At 40.1% G+C, this 16,809-nt stretch overlaps 2 protein-coding genes across 2 annotated transcripts; both read right to left on the bottom strand.

Annotated features, from left to right (window-relative positions):
* Nucleotides 1-5,294: 5,294 nt before the first annotated feature.
* LOC135463675 (protein usf-like) lies at nucleotides 5,295-15,722 on the bottom strand. Its single transcript, XM_064741055.1, has 4 exons — nucleotides 15,627-15,722; nucleotides 9,735-9,836; nucleotides 7,274-7,424; nucleotides 5,295-6,102 (listed from the first exon to the last, which is right to left on the bottom strand). Exons 2-4 carry the CDS (start codon nucleotides 9,818-9,820, stop codon nucleotides 5,557-5,559), a joined length of 783 nt encoding a protein of 260 aa, XP_064597125.1. The 5' UTR covers nucleotides 9,821-9,836; nucleotides 15,627-15,722; the 3' UTR covers nucleotides 5,295-5,556.
* Nucleotides 11,642-14,958, bottom strand: LOC135464022 (uncharacterized). The gene is made up of 4 exons (XM_064741497.1): nucleotides 14,873-14,958; nucleotides 13,471-14,608; nucleotides 12,154-12,245; nucleotides 11,642-11,765 (listed from the first exon to the last, which is right to left on the bottom strand). Exons 1-4 carry the CDS (start codon nucleotides 14,956-14,958, stop codon nucleotides 11,642-11,644), a joined length of 1,440 nt encoding a protein of 479 aa, XP_064597567.1.
* Nucleotides 15,723-16,809: the final 1,087 nt, after the last annotated feature.

Genomic DNA, 16,809 nt, shown 5'->3' with positions numbered 1-16,809 from the left:
GTCTTTGACAGAGAATTTGTAGATACCCCGCTGTAACTGTCACTGGGACATTGATGGCAACACACGGTCGGGAGTGGTTGTGTAGCCGTTTGTGCTGTCTGATCTCATGTTTATGTCATATGGGGAGGCTCGTCGGTGACTTAGTTTACTGCAAGCACGCCAGTTTGGTCCGCCTCTAAGACTGACCACCTTCGTTGTTCTCAGTTCCTCCAGGGGGACCACCGATGTATACCCGACCACATATGAGAAGAGTTCGAGGACGATGTTAAAACACCAAGCAGTTTGACTCAAAATTCGCGTTTGATTTCTGAAATGCCAGGAGTATAGTTAATGTGTTATGTGGGTGTTTACTTAGTACTTTACATGTGGTTTGATTTGATTGCATTCCAGAACGAGTAGTTTATAAATGTAAATACTTTATAAAAAGTAAATTTATAAATGCAGTTTATTTTTGAAAGCATTGCCATAATAAGCACAAAAGGATTATCCTATGGCGTTTATTTGCCTCGAAAAATGCTGTCTGTGGATAAAATATTAGATCATTCACACTACGGGCCTCCAGGGCTCAGGTGGTTAGCGCGCTAGCGCAGCGTAGTGACTCTAGAGCCTCTCACCAATGCGGTCGCTCTGAGTTCAAGTCCAGTTCATGCTGGCTTCCTCTCCGGCTGTAAGTGGGAAGGTCTGTCCGCAACCTGCGGATGGTAAGGCTGGCCGCCGTCGTATAAGTGAAATATTCTTGAGTACGACGTAAAACACCAATCAAATAAATAAATATATAAATATGGAAGTCAGTCACTCACAGATTTATAAGAGAGCCCTGTGTCCATGTCCTCACATGGACATAAATAGAAGATTTACATGTATGTGTACAGTTATGGAATCGTCTATGCTATTTGTATGTTTTTGTTTTTGTCCAAGAAATCAAATTGTTTAATATGTGGTACGTTGTCAACAGGGTGAAACGTGTATAATTACATCCTCATTTCTTTCTTAGATTTATTGTCCATTGGAGTCATGGGTTTAAATCTGGCAGTAGAATTATTGAATTTTTGTTTGTATTACTTTTATATTATGCAGGTATTATTCAAGAGAAAATTGTAACAACCATTTAAGTGTCTTTAGATTTTTTTTCTTAATTCATGGTTTCCTTTGCTCTTGCAAGATTGCCTTCGTTAATTCAGGATTTCTTTTTCTCTTGCAAGATTTCCGTCGTTAATTCAGTATTTCCATTGCTGTTGCAAGATTTCCTTCGTTAATTCATGGTTTCATGGTTTAATATTGCCAAAGTTCATCGTCTTCTAACCAATGAGGTTGACGTTTCGATTCCAGCTCTCTGTGGTTTGTTTTCATTTTGAGAGCTGTTTTAAATCAAGAGGTTTGTCCAGTATACTTCAACCGGAGGATAAGTGGTTCGCTCCGGGCACTATTCCTTATATCCGTAAACATGACAGCCTGTTGGTCGCCGTGCATGGGTTTCCCCCGGGCTCTGCTAGGTTTCCTCCCACCACCATGATGGCCGCCGTGGTATAAGTGAAATATTCTTGAATTCGGCATAAAACACCAATCAAATAAAAAATAAAGTCAACCTGACTACTGTCATACATGTTATCTAATGTGAACCTTGCTGCGAGGCGGCAGTGATGTGGCACAAATGTTTATAGTGAGCGACAAACGTTTTTGGGAATTGACCTTGCGATTATTTGCATGGATCGTCCATATTGGTGGACGGCTGGTATACGAATGTCTGTTTCGACGAATAGATACAAACGTGCGTTGAGGAAAACTATGCGGCTGCCATGCGAAGATGAGAGCACAGCACTGATTGGGACCAGTGTGGTATAATGCAAAAAAAACACTGTGCCGAACTGTGTAAAGAATTCACGTTAAGTCGTGTTAAAAATACCCCGTGTGAGCACGACGGACAAAAAGGTGCACAACTTGTGTTTGTATACATCAGGAGTTCTGTAGGGTTTTATTCATGCAAATTAATCCCTGAGATCACGGATCAAATTTCAGTCATTAATCTCAAGAACTTACCCAGAATTTACGTTGTCAAACAGTATTTTGCCTCCCACCATAATGCTGGCCGCCGTCGTATAAGTGAAATATTCTTGAGTACGGCGTAAAACACCAATCAAATAAATAAATAAATCAAACAGTATTTTGACCTTGTTACGTAACAGAAACACTTTTAAAGTGATTTGAAATGTTGACTGCAGTATAAGCTAGCTTAGTGATCCTGGTCTAGACCGTTTTCGACGGCTTATTATCGTCAATGCCTCAAGCTGTAAAACTGCATGTACCTCACGTGTCTTATGATATTAAAGCAAGCACATTTAGCCACTTTAGGCTAATGCTTGGCTTTTATGTTAACATCGTTTTCAACATTATTTCGGTCATACGCATGTGTATTATAGTAGAATCTTTTGAGACGGACTGTATACGTGGTTCCTTCAATAGGACACACGAGGTGCTGGTTCAAATCCGGCATTGGACAGACAACTTCTAGATCCTGTGCCCTTGTCGCTTAACTGTTGGGAGGTCAACGACGCTATCGTATAAGGGAAAAATTCTTGACTTTATAAACAGCTGCTATCAATTAAACAGTGGTGTTGTCTGTAATTTTTTGCATCTCGATGCATTGAGTTAGCTTTTTAAATATGTCGGCAATAGATTGCTATAATTTATTTATTTTTTTATTTATTTGTTTGATTTGTGTTTTACGCCGTACTCAATAACATTTCACTTATACGGCGGTGGCCAGCATTATGGTGGAAACCGGGCAGAGTCCGGGGGAAACCCACGATCATCCGCTGGCACACCTTCCCATGTACGGCCTGAGAGGAAGCCACCATGGTGGATTGCTAGAAGGTGAACGTCTTGATTTAACTCAACTGAAGGCACACAAGAGAAAGCTTGTCTGTCCATAGCCGATGTGTGAGGATAATGGTGTCTCGGTGTCTTTCAATCGCTATAGGACACACAACGTGATGGTTCAATCCCAACCTTGGCCATGCAACCGACATGCTTAGTCAAGGTATTCTCTCGATGTAGCTATCAAGTCACTCCGACCATTCCAATCGCGCGTTCAAATCTGCTTCAAAACGCTGTCAACAGCTCGAAATACAAATTTGCTCGGAAGTCCATTAATATAGCCAAACAGAAGCCTTCCCTAACAACATGATCTCCTCAGAACAATTATTCGTATTCAACCTTTTAAAAAAATTGACTGCGTCCTTTGTAGCTTCAAGTTTCTGATATTTTTTGTTCTATGCACAAATCTGCCAAACTTGAATTTTATGCTGTACATACCCTTGTTTTCCTCTGAATTGTAAGCCCTGTAATTGTTTCACTCTGGTGACTATAGCTCAGTTGTATACTTTTATGTGTTCTTGTACTATGCAATCATGTTTATATACTACGTCACATTATTGCTACTTTGCAGTTTGCCACTACACCGGATGATGGGAGAAGTCTCTTCCAAAAAAGCTTGTGAATAAGTCATTACGTATAAAGTTTTTTTTTGTCATTTCCAAACTGTACATTTACCAGGTGACATTATTGCTGCTTTGCAGTTTGCCACTACACCGGATGATGGGAGAAGTCTCTTCCAAAAAAAACTCGTGAATAAGTCATTACGTACAAAGTGTTTTTTGTCATTTCCATGCTGTATATATACCATGTCACATTATTGCTATTTTGCAGTTTGCCACGATCTTTACACGATCATTGACATCAATCAATCAATTAATCATTAATCGATTAGCCCTAATCCTTCCATTTCTAGTCTGTGTGGAGATGAGTGGTCCTGTGGCAGCTCAAGCCGTCTTACAAGAAGTCTTTTCAAGAAGACTTGCCTATCTCTAATCCGTAATACCTTTTTATCCGTGTAAACTCAAAACGGCCATTACCGTTTGAGGAATACTAATTTCCGATGTGACAGTTGTAAGTTTCCCTGTAGACGAGTGAGTGAGTGCTTGGGGTTTAACGTCGTACTCAACAATTTTTCTGTCATATGACGACGAGGTTGCATGTACGTGTAATGTGCCTCCTTGTTGCAGGACGGACTTCCACCGCTCTTTTATTTAGTGCTGCTTCATTGAGACGACTTACCGAAGGCAAGTAAGTCGCCCCGCACGGGCCATTATACTAATACGGGTCAACATTATCCCCTTCAAGCTGAACGCCAAGCTTTTAAAGTCTTAGGTGTGGCTCGATCAAGGATTGATCCTGGATCTACCGGTCCCGAAGCGGACGCTCTACCAACTGTGCTATCCGGGCCGGTCCCTGTATACGAATTAAACGTTAGATGTACTGATCGACGCGTGAACGCAAGCAGTCATAAATTGGTGAAATGAACGGCTCCAAAGCTAGCCTTTTTCAATCTTGCATATCTCCGCTCGTGTATATAATTTCGAATTATATGTCCCATAAGCTCCTCTCAATTCTTTATTTATCATACAAAACACACAGCTCACAACTTATTTACATGTAGATTTTAGTGCTTGGATAATACTCATCAAAAAGGACAAATCAACAAAGACAAAAAAGAAAAAAAAACAACAAAGAAACAAAGAAAGAAAAGAATTTTCTATTGTATACGTAACCTACAATCGCATCTATTTACCCTCTCTTAAACCACAGAACGTGATTGTGTGAAAAGAAAAATATCATCCAAGAACATGGTCAAATATCAAAACTGAAGCGCAAAGTACCATAAACTTAGCCAGACTTTGACATCACGGTGTCTCGTTTGTATTTTTCTCCTATTTTCCCTATCTCTCCCATGTTAATTTGTCTCAAAAACACTGAGATACTGTCCTTGCTAAACTTACACCAAGAACATTCCATATAATGTCACGTTGTCATCGAGATAGTCAGTGTTTATGTTTGTTACTTTAGTGAAAGATGCTTCGCTCCTACGAGAAACTGATGATGCCTCCTTCATAGGCGAAGCCGAAGATGCGTCCTTCACAGGCGATGCCGAGGATGCGTCCTTCACAAGCGACGCCAGAGATGCGTCCCTCACACGCGACGCCAAAGATGCGGTCTTCACAAGCGACGTCGAAGATGCGTCCTTCACAGGCAATGCTGCAAATGCATCCTTTACAGGCGACGCTGCAGATGTTTCCAAATATGATACAAATATTTTTTCGACTACTTTTCACAACCGTTGCCTTTGTTGAAGAAATCAAATACAGACCGCCGTTAGGCACTAAATCCCCGACATCTTGTTGGACCTTTATTTCCAGCCTTATGAAAAGACACATCAGAAAAAGGAAATAAAAAAAAAACAAACAAAAAACAAAAATCACACGAATTACGCTTATTCAAGTGCAAGATATTCGCTGATTTTTACGGACATCAATGTTTTTCAACTGATCATTTCGATGTTACTTATTTAGTCTTCCGCACATGTTTCGTGGCTAACATATATTGGGGAGAGAGACGTCTTGGTTATCGTAAGGGAAAACTGATCATACATGTAGAGGTGTTTGTTGAAGATACAATGCCACGCACATTATCACCTACTGTAAGAAATGGCAGAAAGTTTGTTCAGTTCAGATTCTTGTTCATGAATTCCACCACACGCTTGAAAGCGGTTTCGCAAAGGTCCTTCTTATAATTCGGGTTAGTAGGATTGGTGAAAGCATGACCGGTAGGATAGGTATAGAATTCAAACGCGACCTTCCCATCCTGCAGCTTTTTCCGTAAGGCCTCGTAATCCTTCGGAGACGAGAAGCCAACAATGTCGTCCTTTTCACCAAAATGACATTGGATCGGAATCTTTATTTTGGACACGTCTGCAAGCTTCGGATCGGGGATGCCGTAAAAAGGAGCAGCGGCGCTCACTTCTGGCACCAGCGCTGCGGAAGCGAGGCTCAAGGCCCCGCCCATACAGAATCCGGTCACGCCCACTTTTAAGCAACCTCTGGATAGCAAGAACTTTGCGGCGCCCTGAATGTCCTTAACGGCTCCCTGCCAATCAAGGTTACCCATAAAATGCCCCGCCTCCTCGGCGTCAGTTGTCACTTTTCCTCGGTACAAATCCGGCACCAGCGTCACGAAGTTTCCCAGTTTACCGATCTCCGCAGCTTCTTCCTGTAAAAAAAAAAAAAAAAAAACAGAACAGAGAGATAACTTCACTCCACATAGGCTGTTCAAGTCCCCTAAAAATCCCCTTACAACAAACGTTGAAACTTGATGATCTATGTTTAAAACACCAATCGAGAGGTGCATGAATAACCATGTGACCCATTGCAAAGGTTTTTATTCTATTTATTTATTTATTTGATTGGTGTTTTACGCCGTACTCGAGCATATTTCATTTATGCATCGATAGCCAGCATTGTGGTGGGAGGAAAGCAGAGCCCAGGTTGCTGGGAATGCTGGCAGGTACTTAAATTTATTTATTTATTTTGATTGGTGTTTCACGCCGTACTCAAGAATATTTCACTTATACGACAGCGGTCAGCATTATGGTGGGTGGAAACCGGGCAGAGCCCGGGGGAAACCCACGACCATCCGCAGGTTGCCGCAATATCTTCCCACTTACGGCCGGAGAGGAAGCCAGCATGAGCTGGACTTGAACTCACCGCATTGGTGAGAGACTCCTGGGTCTTTACGCTGCGCAAGCGCGCTAACGGACAAAGCCACGGAGGCCTATAGGTACTTAAAGAAACTACGGATAAATACTACATTGAGTAATTACAAAAGGTAAACTTAATGAAGGTAAGTCATCCCTAAATCGCCGCAGATTCCACTTACACCGAATTCTTCAAATATTTACAGCAAACGGTCTGTGGAACAAACAGTATACGGTATTTGATTTAACTAACCATACCGTGCCCTCAGGAAAAGTATCAACGCAACCGATTTTTTAGAAATTATCATAGTGCAAAGCTCTCATAAATCGAATAGGCATATCAGGAATCTCGCGAGTTCACGCAGGTTTAGAGTGATAAAAAAAGTGGAGGCTCTCACAAACTAACGTGGATAAAAGACGTGATTTTACGGTAGCTTCTAACTGCGCCGTTGAGCCGACAGACCCGACAAAGCGAGATGTATATTCAGTCAAGCAAATACCGTGAATCCCGCCTTTGAGCTATGTTAGTTTGTGAGAGCTCTCACTTTATCTCGTCTAAACCAACGTGAACTCGCAATTAGTGAGTAGAAAAAGACCGAATACAAGTGAAGGATTGATTATGGCTTAGCACCACACTGGTAGTGTTACTGGCATATCGTGACGACCAATACAAGCGAATAACCCTACCTGTATCTGTTCATTTAAACCCCACCATTCCTGCAGCACGATAAGACCTTTCTTGGACTGAGTTACGTCCCCTTGTAGAACACCTTCGCCATTTCCCGCTTTGTTCTCCGACGGGAAGGTGACGCGCTCTTTAGCAGAATGAGCAACGCCTCTGAGGAATATATAACATTTGACTTAAAATTTGATTGCTAAATTACTGGACACATTGATATTTTTGATTAACTCATTACTTTGTGAAAAACGATGTCTGGTTCTGGTAGAGATACGTCCACCATTATAAATTATTTCACCAAGTTATATACTATTTATTTATTTTTTATTTTTTACTCCATCGGCGTTTTACTTAGTACTGAAGAAACTTTCACTTATACGACGGCACCCAGCATTCTGGTCAGAGGAAACCGCGCGCTGCACAAGCACGCTAACCACTAAGCCTCATTTTCAAAATGAGAGGCGACAGGGATGACAAACTGATCGTGACAAATTGGACAACGGTAGGCCTACTCTATTCCACTTGACGTTGGTTTAAAACACAAACTTAAAATCCATTTATTTATTTATTTGATTGTAGTTTGACGTCACTGTTTTCACTTAATATATACTGCAGACCTTTAGTTATAAACTTCAAATCAGAATCAGTTTACCTATTCAAGTTTGAAGTTACAAGTTACAAGTTCTACGTGATTCTACTTGATGGCAGCGGACGTTGTACACGTATATGTGGAGAGCCATATGGAGGTAAGATGCGTCGTGTGCTGTCATATCATTTAAAAGAAAGAAGAATATGTGTTTATTTATTTATTTATTTGATTGGTGTTTTACGGCGTACTCATGAATATTTCACTTATACGACGGTGGTCAGCATTACGGGTGTTCTACAAGGGGACGTAACTCAGTCCAAGAAAGGTCTTATCGTGCTGCAGGAATGGTGGGGTTTAAATGAACAGATACAGGTAGGGTTATTCGCTTGTATTGGTCGTCACGATATGCCAGTAACACTACCAGTGTGGTGCTAAGCCATAATCAATCCTTCACTTGTATTCGGTCTTTTTCTACTCACTAATTGCGAGTTCACGTTGGTTTAGACGAGATAAAGTGAGAGCTCTCACAAACTAACATAGCTCAAAGGCGGGATTCACGGTATTTGCTTGACTGAATATACATCTCGCTTTGTCGGGTCTGTCGGCTCAACGGCGCAGTTAGAAGCTACCGTAAAATCACGTCTTTTATCCACGTTAGTTTGTGAGAGCCTCCACTTTTTTTTATCACTCTAAACCAGCGTGAACTCGCGAGATTCCTGATATGCCTATTCGATTTATGAGAGCTTTGCACTATGATAATTTCTAAAAAATCGGTTGCGTTGATACTTTTCCTGAGGGCACGGTATGATTAGTTAAATCAAATACCGTATACTGTTTGTTCCACAGACCGTTTGCTGTAAATATTTGAAGAATTCGGTGTAAGTGGAATCTGCGGCGATTTAGGGATGACTTACCTTCATTAAGTTTACCTTTTGTAATTACTCAATGTAGTATTTATCCGTAGTTTCTTTAAGTAATGCTCCACGTAATGACAGCTGAGAAATTCAACAATTACCTGTCCAAGACTGGTTTAAAGCCGCATTTCACTTGACCAATAGCAACTGAAAGACAAGCATCTTTAACTACTTTAACTTAAAGTCATGAGCTATCTATCAAGAGATTTCTAATAAAGCTTGATACACTTACACAAAGCCATGCAAACTGCACTTGGCTATTTGTAAGTATCAAATGCCGAAATTCCAACCACTCACTTCATTGCTCATGCCGTAGGAGTGATCTCCCTTACTCCCGGCTGTCAAACAGTCGGCGAAATCTCCTGTGAAAATGACCTATTCAACCAATCCCAGCAAGTTGTAAAGGTCTATAGAATGGAAATATTGTCACGCACACTAAATTAAGTCTATAAGCGTCACATGAGCATGATTAACCACTCAGCCTCCATTAGTAAATGCGACCCGTTATCAAGGTCCCTTCGCTAACATCTAGGCCTACTATCTAGACCCTCCAGACACAATACTGTACTATTAACCTTAGTTGGCATTCCCAACAGTATACAGTCCAGGCCGATAGTCATATATACTAGTACTATAACGTACAACACCTTGACAACCAGAAATATCGACAGCACCCTTTGTTTATTTATTTATTTATTTATTTGATTGGTGTTTACGCCGTACTCGAGAATATTTCACTTATACAACCAGCATTATGGTGAGAGGAAACCGGGCAGAGCCGGGGGAAACCCACGAACATCCGCAGGTTGATAGCACCCTTTGTGTTACTGTTTCGGCTAGACCGGACGTTGTTGACAGCTGCATGTCGCATGCACACCGTTCTACACGTCTTTGGGCTACATGGATCCCAGTTTCCGTTACAACAATCAGTTCACACTTTATCGTTGTGTATATCATGTTGCTTACCTATCTCCAGAACTTGCCATCGCCGGTAGATTGTGGAGGACAGACTGCAGTGACCGCGTGCATCCGGTAAATCTCGCTAACAGCATGGCCAGAGAGTCAATTCGCCCCTTTCCAGTTCAGCGCCTCCTAGCGGGTGAATCGCACACGGAGGAATGTCATGGCCGCGTATGGGGTCATGTAGCAGTTTCGCCTGTTTTCCACAAAAGCTGTCGTCTTTTTCTTTTCATGACATCTGCGTGATTGAGGTGAGGGATTAGAAATAACCATGTATCTATATACTCACGTGTGTTTTGCATGAAACTCATATTTAGTGTTAAAATACAATACTTCGACAACGTAGATGCAGCGGACTCGTTGAAACAACAACAACACTTTCATGTTCAGTAAATGTTTCTTAGATGCAGAATGTAACACTCTGAGATCGAGCAACACAGCTGTGAAACTAACAGAAAGTACATCCCCAAATGTGTCGGATTGTCAGTAAGCGACTTTTACCGCTGTCTACAGTAATTTCGTCTTCCCTGGCGAACCTCACGCTCTTACACATTATCTAACTTAATCTTATATTGACCTTGACAAACATGGACTATGGCAGTAACACTTTCAGGGTCTACCACCATCTTGATAAGGTAATAAATCCTATACACTAGGAAAATGGGATTATTTCACGAACAGACATGATTGCCGTGAAAACTTTAGCTCATAGGCATTTACAGAGGGCAGAGGATTGACAACAATTCTAATGTCTGCGTGAACTGTGGCGCATGTCGCTCATGATCAATCCAACATATCTGGAGCTGTTTGCTTCCGTAAATCTCATGAATGTGTTGCTTGATTTCAGAATTACATTAACCAATGTAGTCTTGGTGGGGGAATTTTGAATTTAAATTTTAAGGCTACTTTGTAATGCATAGTGCATAAAATACATAGGTAGTAATTTCTGACTAGTTCATAAATTGCTCTAAGAAAAATATATCCATTTAGCATGTTTTGAATGCATGTGCAATCTAGGTGTTCATTTAGGTTCACAGCTAAATATAGGCCTGTTAAAATGTATAGTTTACTATTGGTATTCAATGTTTTTGAAATATTTTGGACTTAATAAACCTTATTCATGTTCTTGTACATAAAGAATGGTATAAAAGAGACGAAGGGATGCTAGATCTACACTTATACTGACAACTTATTCTTCTGTTTGCTTCCAGAAAGAATCTAAAATGCCTCATCATTGCCGTGTGCCTTTGTGTTCAAGTGACACTAGACTTGAGAGCTGTAAACATTTGTCATTTCACAGTTTCCCTTCGGACAAAGATTTGGTAAAAAAAATGGATTGTGAACATAAGGAGAGACATTGGTAAAGATTTTGCCATAAACAGACACACTCGTGTGTGCTCTTTACATTTTACAGAGGATTGTTATCCAAAACACCAAGGCATAAGACGTCTTGTGAAGGATGCCATTCCAACAGTTTTTCATTGGTGTAAAGGCACCTCCACTCAGCATTCTAGGAGAAAGATTAAGAAACAGATTTCCTCAGTAGCATCCGAGAACAAGGAGAACAAAGCAGCTACAGGTCTTCAACAGTTTTCTGTGGAGGAGCATTCTTATTCCCGCCAATACACTGATGGGGCTATGTATACTATATATCCTACAACTTTGAGAAGATATTTGGAGAGCAGCAGTAGTGGGGATGACAGTTTAGAAGATTATGAACCTAGCGTCTCACCTGATAAAGCCTCTGTTTTACAGACCAATTTAAATCTGATGACACTGCGCTATGAAGAAAAGTTTACTTTGCTCAGATTTTGCAATTCTGACAGTGACATAAAGTACTATACAGGATTTCAGTCTTATATATCTTTATCATGTTTTTTTCAGTTTCTTCAGCCAGAATGTAATTTTTTATATTATGTGGGCACAGAGAACACATCATCTGGTACACCGTATGACTTATTAAAGAAACGTGGACCATCTAGATCACTCTCACCAATGGAAGAGCTCTTCATAACACTAGTGCGTCTTCGTAAAGGACTACAAGAAAGGTTAATTGGTGATCTGTATAGCATATCTGAGGGTCATGTATCTAAAATTGTCAACACATGGATTATTTTTTTAGCAGATAGATTTCGATCATTACCAATCTGGCCAAAAGCTGAACAAGTGCGAAAGACCATGCCGGCATGCTTTAGAGAACATTATTCAACAACACGTGCTATTGTGGACTGTACAGAACTATTCATTGAACAACCATCTGCATCTGACTGTCAAAGAGAGACTTTCTCATCTTACAAACACCACAACACTGCGAAGGGACTCATTGCAATTTCTCCGGTAGGTCAACTTACTTTTATTTCGCCATTATATGCTGGGAGATGTTCTGACAAAAAGATTATTCGTCACTGTGGGCTCCTAGACTTACTGGAAGATGGTGATAGCCTCATGGTTGATCGGGGATTTGACATTCGCGAAGATGTTGAAAGAAGGGGGGCTTCTCTTATTATTCCACCATTTCTGCATGGACAACAGCAGTTCACAGATGAACAGTTAAAATTCTCAAGGGGAGTTGCAGCTGTGCGAGTTCATGTAGAACGAGCAGTGAGAAAAGTTAAGGAATTTGAGATCATTCGGAACATTGTTCCTATATCTTTGTGTCCAATGATAGAGAAAGTTTGGCTTGTGTGTGGCCATTTGTCAAACTTTACAGGTACATTATTTAAAAGTTAGTAACTTAGATCAGTTAGCACTTTGTCTAAAGTAAACTGGTTTTAAAGATTAGAATTGCTTCTCGTTTGCTCGAACATCAAAGGGCTTTAACTGCAGCTTCGAGTCAGTAGGTTATCAGGTACTTGGCGAAGGTCGATGGTTTACTCCAATAAACTATGGTTTTCTTCAACCATACACTTCACGAGCCCTCATATGAGTAAAAAATTCTTAAGTACAGCATTATCAATCAACTAAATGTAAGTTGATAATAAGTAAAAAAAAATTATTTCATAATACATTGGCTGGCTTCAAGAAGTGAATTACAACAATTCAGGATTGGCATGGGATGGAATTGTTACATATCATCTGACACTGCGAACAAATTTTGTTTCACTTGGCTTTACTTTTATTTAAGGAAACTCATCATACTCAAAGGAGACATATACATTATCATCACTTGCTCTATATAATAGATGAAGTTCCTTCAAACTCTCTTACAATTTGATTGAAAATGCTTCATTATTAGTATCATGGGAAAATAACAAATGGAAATGTGATTAACGAATCTATGGTATGTAGGCATATTTCTCCAGTCATACACATGTGCATGTAAATAGAGTAAATGATGACTGGACATTCTTGAAAAACATTGCTCCACAATATGTAATTCTGACATGACAATTGAAAATGCTTAATATTTCTACAAATGAGTGTATTGGAGGCGATCAACAAAGCTAGCCAACAAATGATGGAAATAAATATCAGATAGCTTTGGGAGCATTTTGTTTTCAAAAAAGTGTTTGTCTTTTTTAATGGAAACAATAACAATATCATCTGGAGGCACAAACACCACCATATCACAAATATTTACACCAGTAATATTAAGCTGACCTTGAATTTGATAAAAATAATCATGAGTCTCAGACAGTTTCACCTCTCCGTCAACATATTTTAAGTAGAAATTATTTTCCTTAATTTGTTGACAAATTTTGACTTTCTTTTGAAACACACTGTAAGGGCACTTAACTTTTACAAGTTTCAATTCACTGTTGGTAAGCACAATTTTATCAGGACTAACACCTAAATATGGTATTTTGGGATTTATTATTAAACCTGCTGAGCAACTTTCACAGGGTTGGACTTCACTATACTTGGCAAATGCAGCTGACTCATAATCTACACCATGGCGGACACTTCTGCACGTGAAAAACTTCTGCTTTCTATTGAAAGTTGTTATTGGATTAGTACATGATTTTAGTCTACAGAAAGTCCCAAAGTTGGATGCCGTTATTCTATGTTGGCGCTGGTCAAACCAAAACTTACTCTTACTCTGTAATCGAGTTTTCTTTTCAATACATCTAGATGTTTCAATATTTACTTCCACAATGGAACTGTAGTGTTGTTTCTCTGATGCAGTCAATTTAGTTGTGTAATCATCCACACTAAAGTTATATTCTGTTCCATTCATTAATTCAAAAAGTTCAGAATGAAGGCTTCCATCCATTTGCTGTTTAGGCAACACTGGAATACATTGATTGGTCCTGATGGTGTCTATGACTGGTAACTTAATACAATTGGAATCATATAAGTTAACAAGTTTCTGAATTTTTACCTGTGTCACAGTGCTTGCAAACTCAAGTACAGGATTATGTTGCTTCACACTACAACCAAGGTCCCCTTTTGCTGGTCTCTCTGGGTCATGCTTAACAAAGTTTATGTCAGAAAAAAGCAGTGGTTCGTCTGTCACAGGTTTTCGGACATGCCACATTTGAAGTTTTTGTGTGCATGTCTTAGCATCTGGGATTTTGTTTATCCCTAGTCTGTACAGATCTATCAAACAATACAAAGTTGCCACAAGATGCTTACACTGGCCATCGATTCCAGCAGGGCACGAACAGGTTGACCACTTAAGCCTTCGACTGCCCTTGAAACAGATAAACACATTATAGGACAGCTGTCTCATGGATGCCTGACACTGACTACGGAAATATACATAATTTCCGTTTTTATTGCTGCTCAGTCCAGTAACACGACCTTCTCGAAACAGGTTCCAGCCTTCAACACGATGTCTTTTGGTTTCTACTTGAATGACAGACTCATCGATGTCCTCCAACAAAAATTCTTCTCCCCATCCCTCTTTCGGTGCTACTCTCCCTTGAAACCCAAGAAACCTGAAACGCAGTTTTGACAAATTACCACATGACTGGGTTAACTTTTTCTGTCCTGACGTGTTACTTTACAAATATGATTGTAACAGCTGACTGAAAATAGCCTAACATATTAACACTGTCAGATCAATTAAGTCATTACAATAAACAGTCAATATAATATTAATGTGCCCAAAAGTAAGTAGAAGTAAAATGACCCCGTTTTCTATACCTTTACGCGACAGTGATGGATTTAGTGCCATAACATCTGTACATGGTGGGCAGTACCATCTTCCAACATCATTAACTTCACCCTCTTCCAGATCAACACAGGCAGGATGGAACCATTCGTCACAAAAATCACACTGGATCATTGTTCTATCAGGATCATCTAATTGTTTACATAAACAATAAAGGCGAGTGTCCTCCTTTCTGGTTTTTGCATCACTGATATCTTCAGCCACAGTTTGTTTCTTTCTCTTGCAATTCATGGCTCTAGGCGAACTGTTTAAACAAAATTAGAACATCATTGAAAAATGAATATAATCATACATGTATTCATTCACATTTAAATGAATAAGTCTACCTATCCATAAACTAAATTACAGCTGATAGACCTATTATGTTTTAAAAGCTTACAACATGTGCATACATAAACAAGTCTCTACGGGATTAAAGTAAGGCGTATTACACTACAAAGCAGTTCTCGGGAGAGACTTTCCATCTTACAAACGCCAAAGTACTGCGAAGGTTAGAACATTGTAAATTGTGTTGTTGTTGTTGAGGCTAAGCTAGCTGGTTGTATTTTGTGTAAACAGTACTATTTTAAGTCCTATACCCTTCTCACAACCATTCAGTGAATCATTATAAACAGTTTGTCCTGTTAATTCACTTTACCTTGATTTTCTTGCGGCTTTGGAATGAAACTGGCGCCTGATAACAGAAAAAACTTAGAGACGGCCCGATGACCCCATACGCGGCCATGACAGTCGTCCGTGTACGACCATCCGCTAGGAGGCGCTGAACTGGAAAGTCGCGAATTTCAGGTCAAGCTGCACAGTGACACTGACCTGCCTTGACCTATATAGACCGCTCTCGATCCCCTCGCTGATTTCTGTTGGCACACAGTGTCGAATATTCTCTGCTACCAAAAGCCGCCATTTTTTTTCTTCAGTAGATTGCTTTGCTCTCTGCCATCCGTCGTCACCATTAACAATCAAGTCTCTTTAAAACTTCCTCTTTGACCCGACCCAGGATTGACCCTGCATCTACCGCCACAGCAGCGGAAGCTCTACCAACTGAGCCATGGGGGCCGGTTGTACAATTGGGTAAAGAAAATGCAGTGATGTTAGTTGCAATTTATCAGGCCTCCCTGGTCTAGAATTAAGACATTTCCTAATTCCTCTATCTTTTCGCATATGAAAAAGCAGCTTTCAGTGCAATTTATGCACAATTATAATTAGATTTTGGAGACAAAAATACATTGGTTGGATTGCTATAAATTTATCAGTCTACACAGAATAATGCCTTGAGAATCTGCTTGAATAAACACCTTGCAAACATGCGAAAAGGTTGAAATATTACAGTACCGTTCTCGAATCTTGTGTTGTGTTAACGTTTAATATGTAATCCCATTGAAACGGTGCATGTTCTTATGGCCGCCGTGGCCGAGGCGTTTAGCGTGCCAGCATGGTGCAATGACCCAGGAGCCTTTCACAAATGCGGTCGCTGTGAGAAAGTCCGGCATCTTCCTGCGGATGGTCGTGGGTTTCCACCGGACTCTGCCACGTTTCCTCCCACCGTAATGCTGACCACCGTCGTATAAGTGAAATATTCATGAGTACGCCGTAAAACATCAATCAAATAAATAAATAAATAAACACATATTCTTCTTTCTTTTAAATGATATGACAGCACACGACGCATCTTACCTCCATATGGCTCTCCACATATACGTGTACAACGTACTGTACCCGTGCCGTACATCTATACTCTCAATGGGAAGTGTGTACTGTTTTGTACACGTGTTGGTGTGTACACAGATATGTGTGCCACAGATGTACATACAATTAAATACACACTTAACTCCATTTAACGTGTACCCCGTGGTACACATCTTGTGCATGTTTTGTACACAACTGCTTTTAAATGGTAGGCCGTATATTTAATTTACGATTTCCGAACATCGAACTTTGTTACATATTAGATGACATACGACAGGCCTA

Source organism: Liolophura sinensis, chromosome 3 (genome assembly GCF_032854445.1).
Source record: "Liolophura sinensis isolate JHLJ2023 chromosome 3, CUHK_Ljap_v2, whole genome shotgun sequence".
Lineage (NCBI taxonomy): Eukaryota > Metazoa > Mollusca > Polyplacophora > Chitonida > Chitonidae > Liolophura > Liolophura sinensis.
Note: the sequence above shows the minus strand (reverse complement) of the source record. Positions and strands in the feature narration are given on the sequence as shown.

What these genes read in the sequence shown, in the direction of transcription:
- LOC135463675 (XM_064741055.1), bottom strand. Translation starts at nt 9,820, where the DNA reads ATGCTGTTAGCGAGATTTACCGGATGCACGCGGTCACTGCAGTCTGTC. An exon ending in ATGGCAAGTTCTGGAGATAG is followed by an intron (nt 7,425 to 9,734) that starts GTAAGCAACATG and finishes TATATTCCTCAG; the next exon opens with AGGCGTTGCTCATTCTGCTA. An exon ending in GTTTAAATGAACAGATACAG is followed by an intron (nt 6,103 to 7,273) that starts GTAGGGTTATTC and finishes TTTTTTTTACAG; the next exon opens with GAAGAAGCTGCGGAGATCGG.
- LOC135464022 (XM_064741497.1), bottom strand. Translation starts at nt 14,958, where the DNA reads ATGATCCAGTGTGATTTTTGTGACGAATGGTTCCATCCTGCCTGTGTT. An exon ending in GTTAATGATGTTGGAAGATG is followed by an intron (nt 14,609 to 14,872) that starts GTACTGCCCACC and finishes ACTGCGTTTCAG; the next exon opens with GTTTCTTGGGTTTCAAGGGA. An exon ending in GAGGCTATCACCATCTTCCA is followed by an intron (nt 11,766 to 12,153) that starts GTAAGTCTAGGA and finishes CCTTTCTTGTAG; the next exon opens with TCCTTTACGAAGACGCACTA.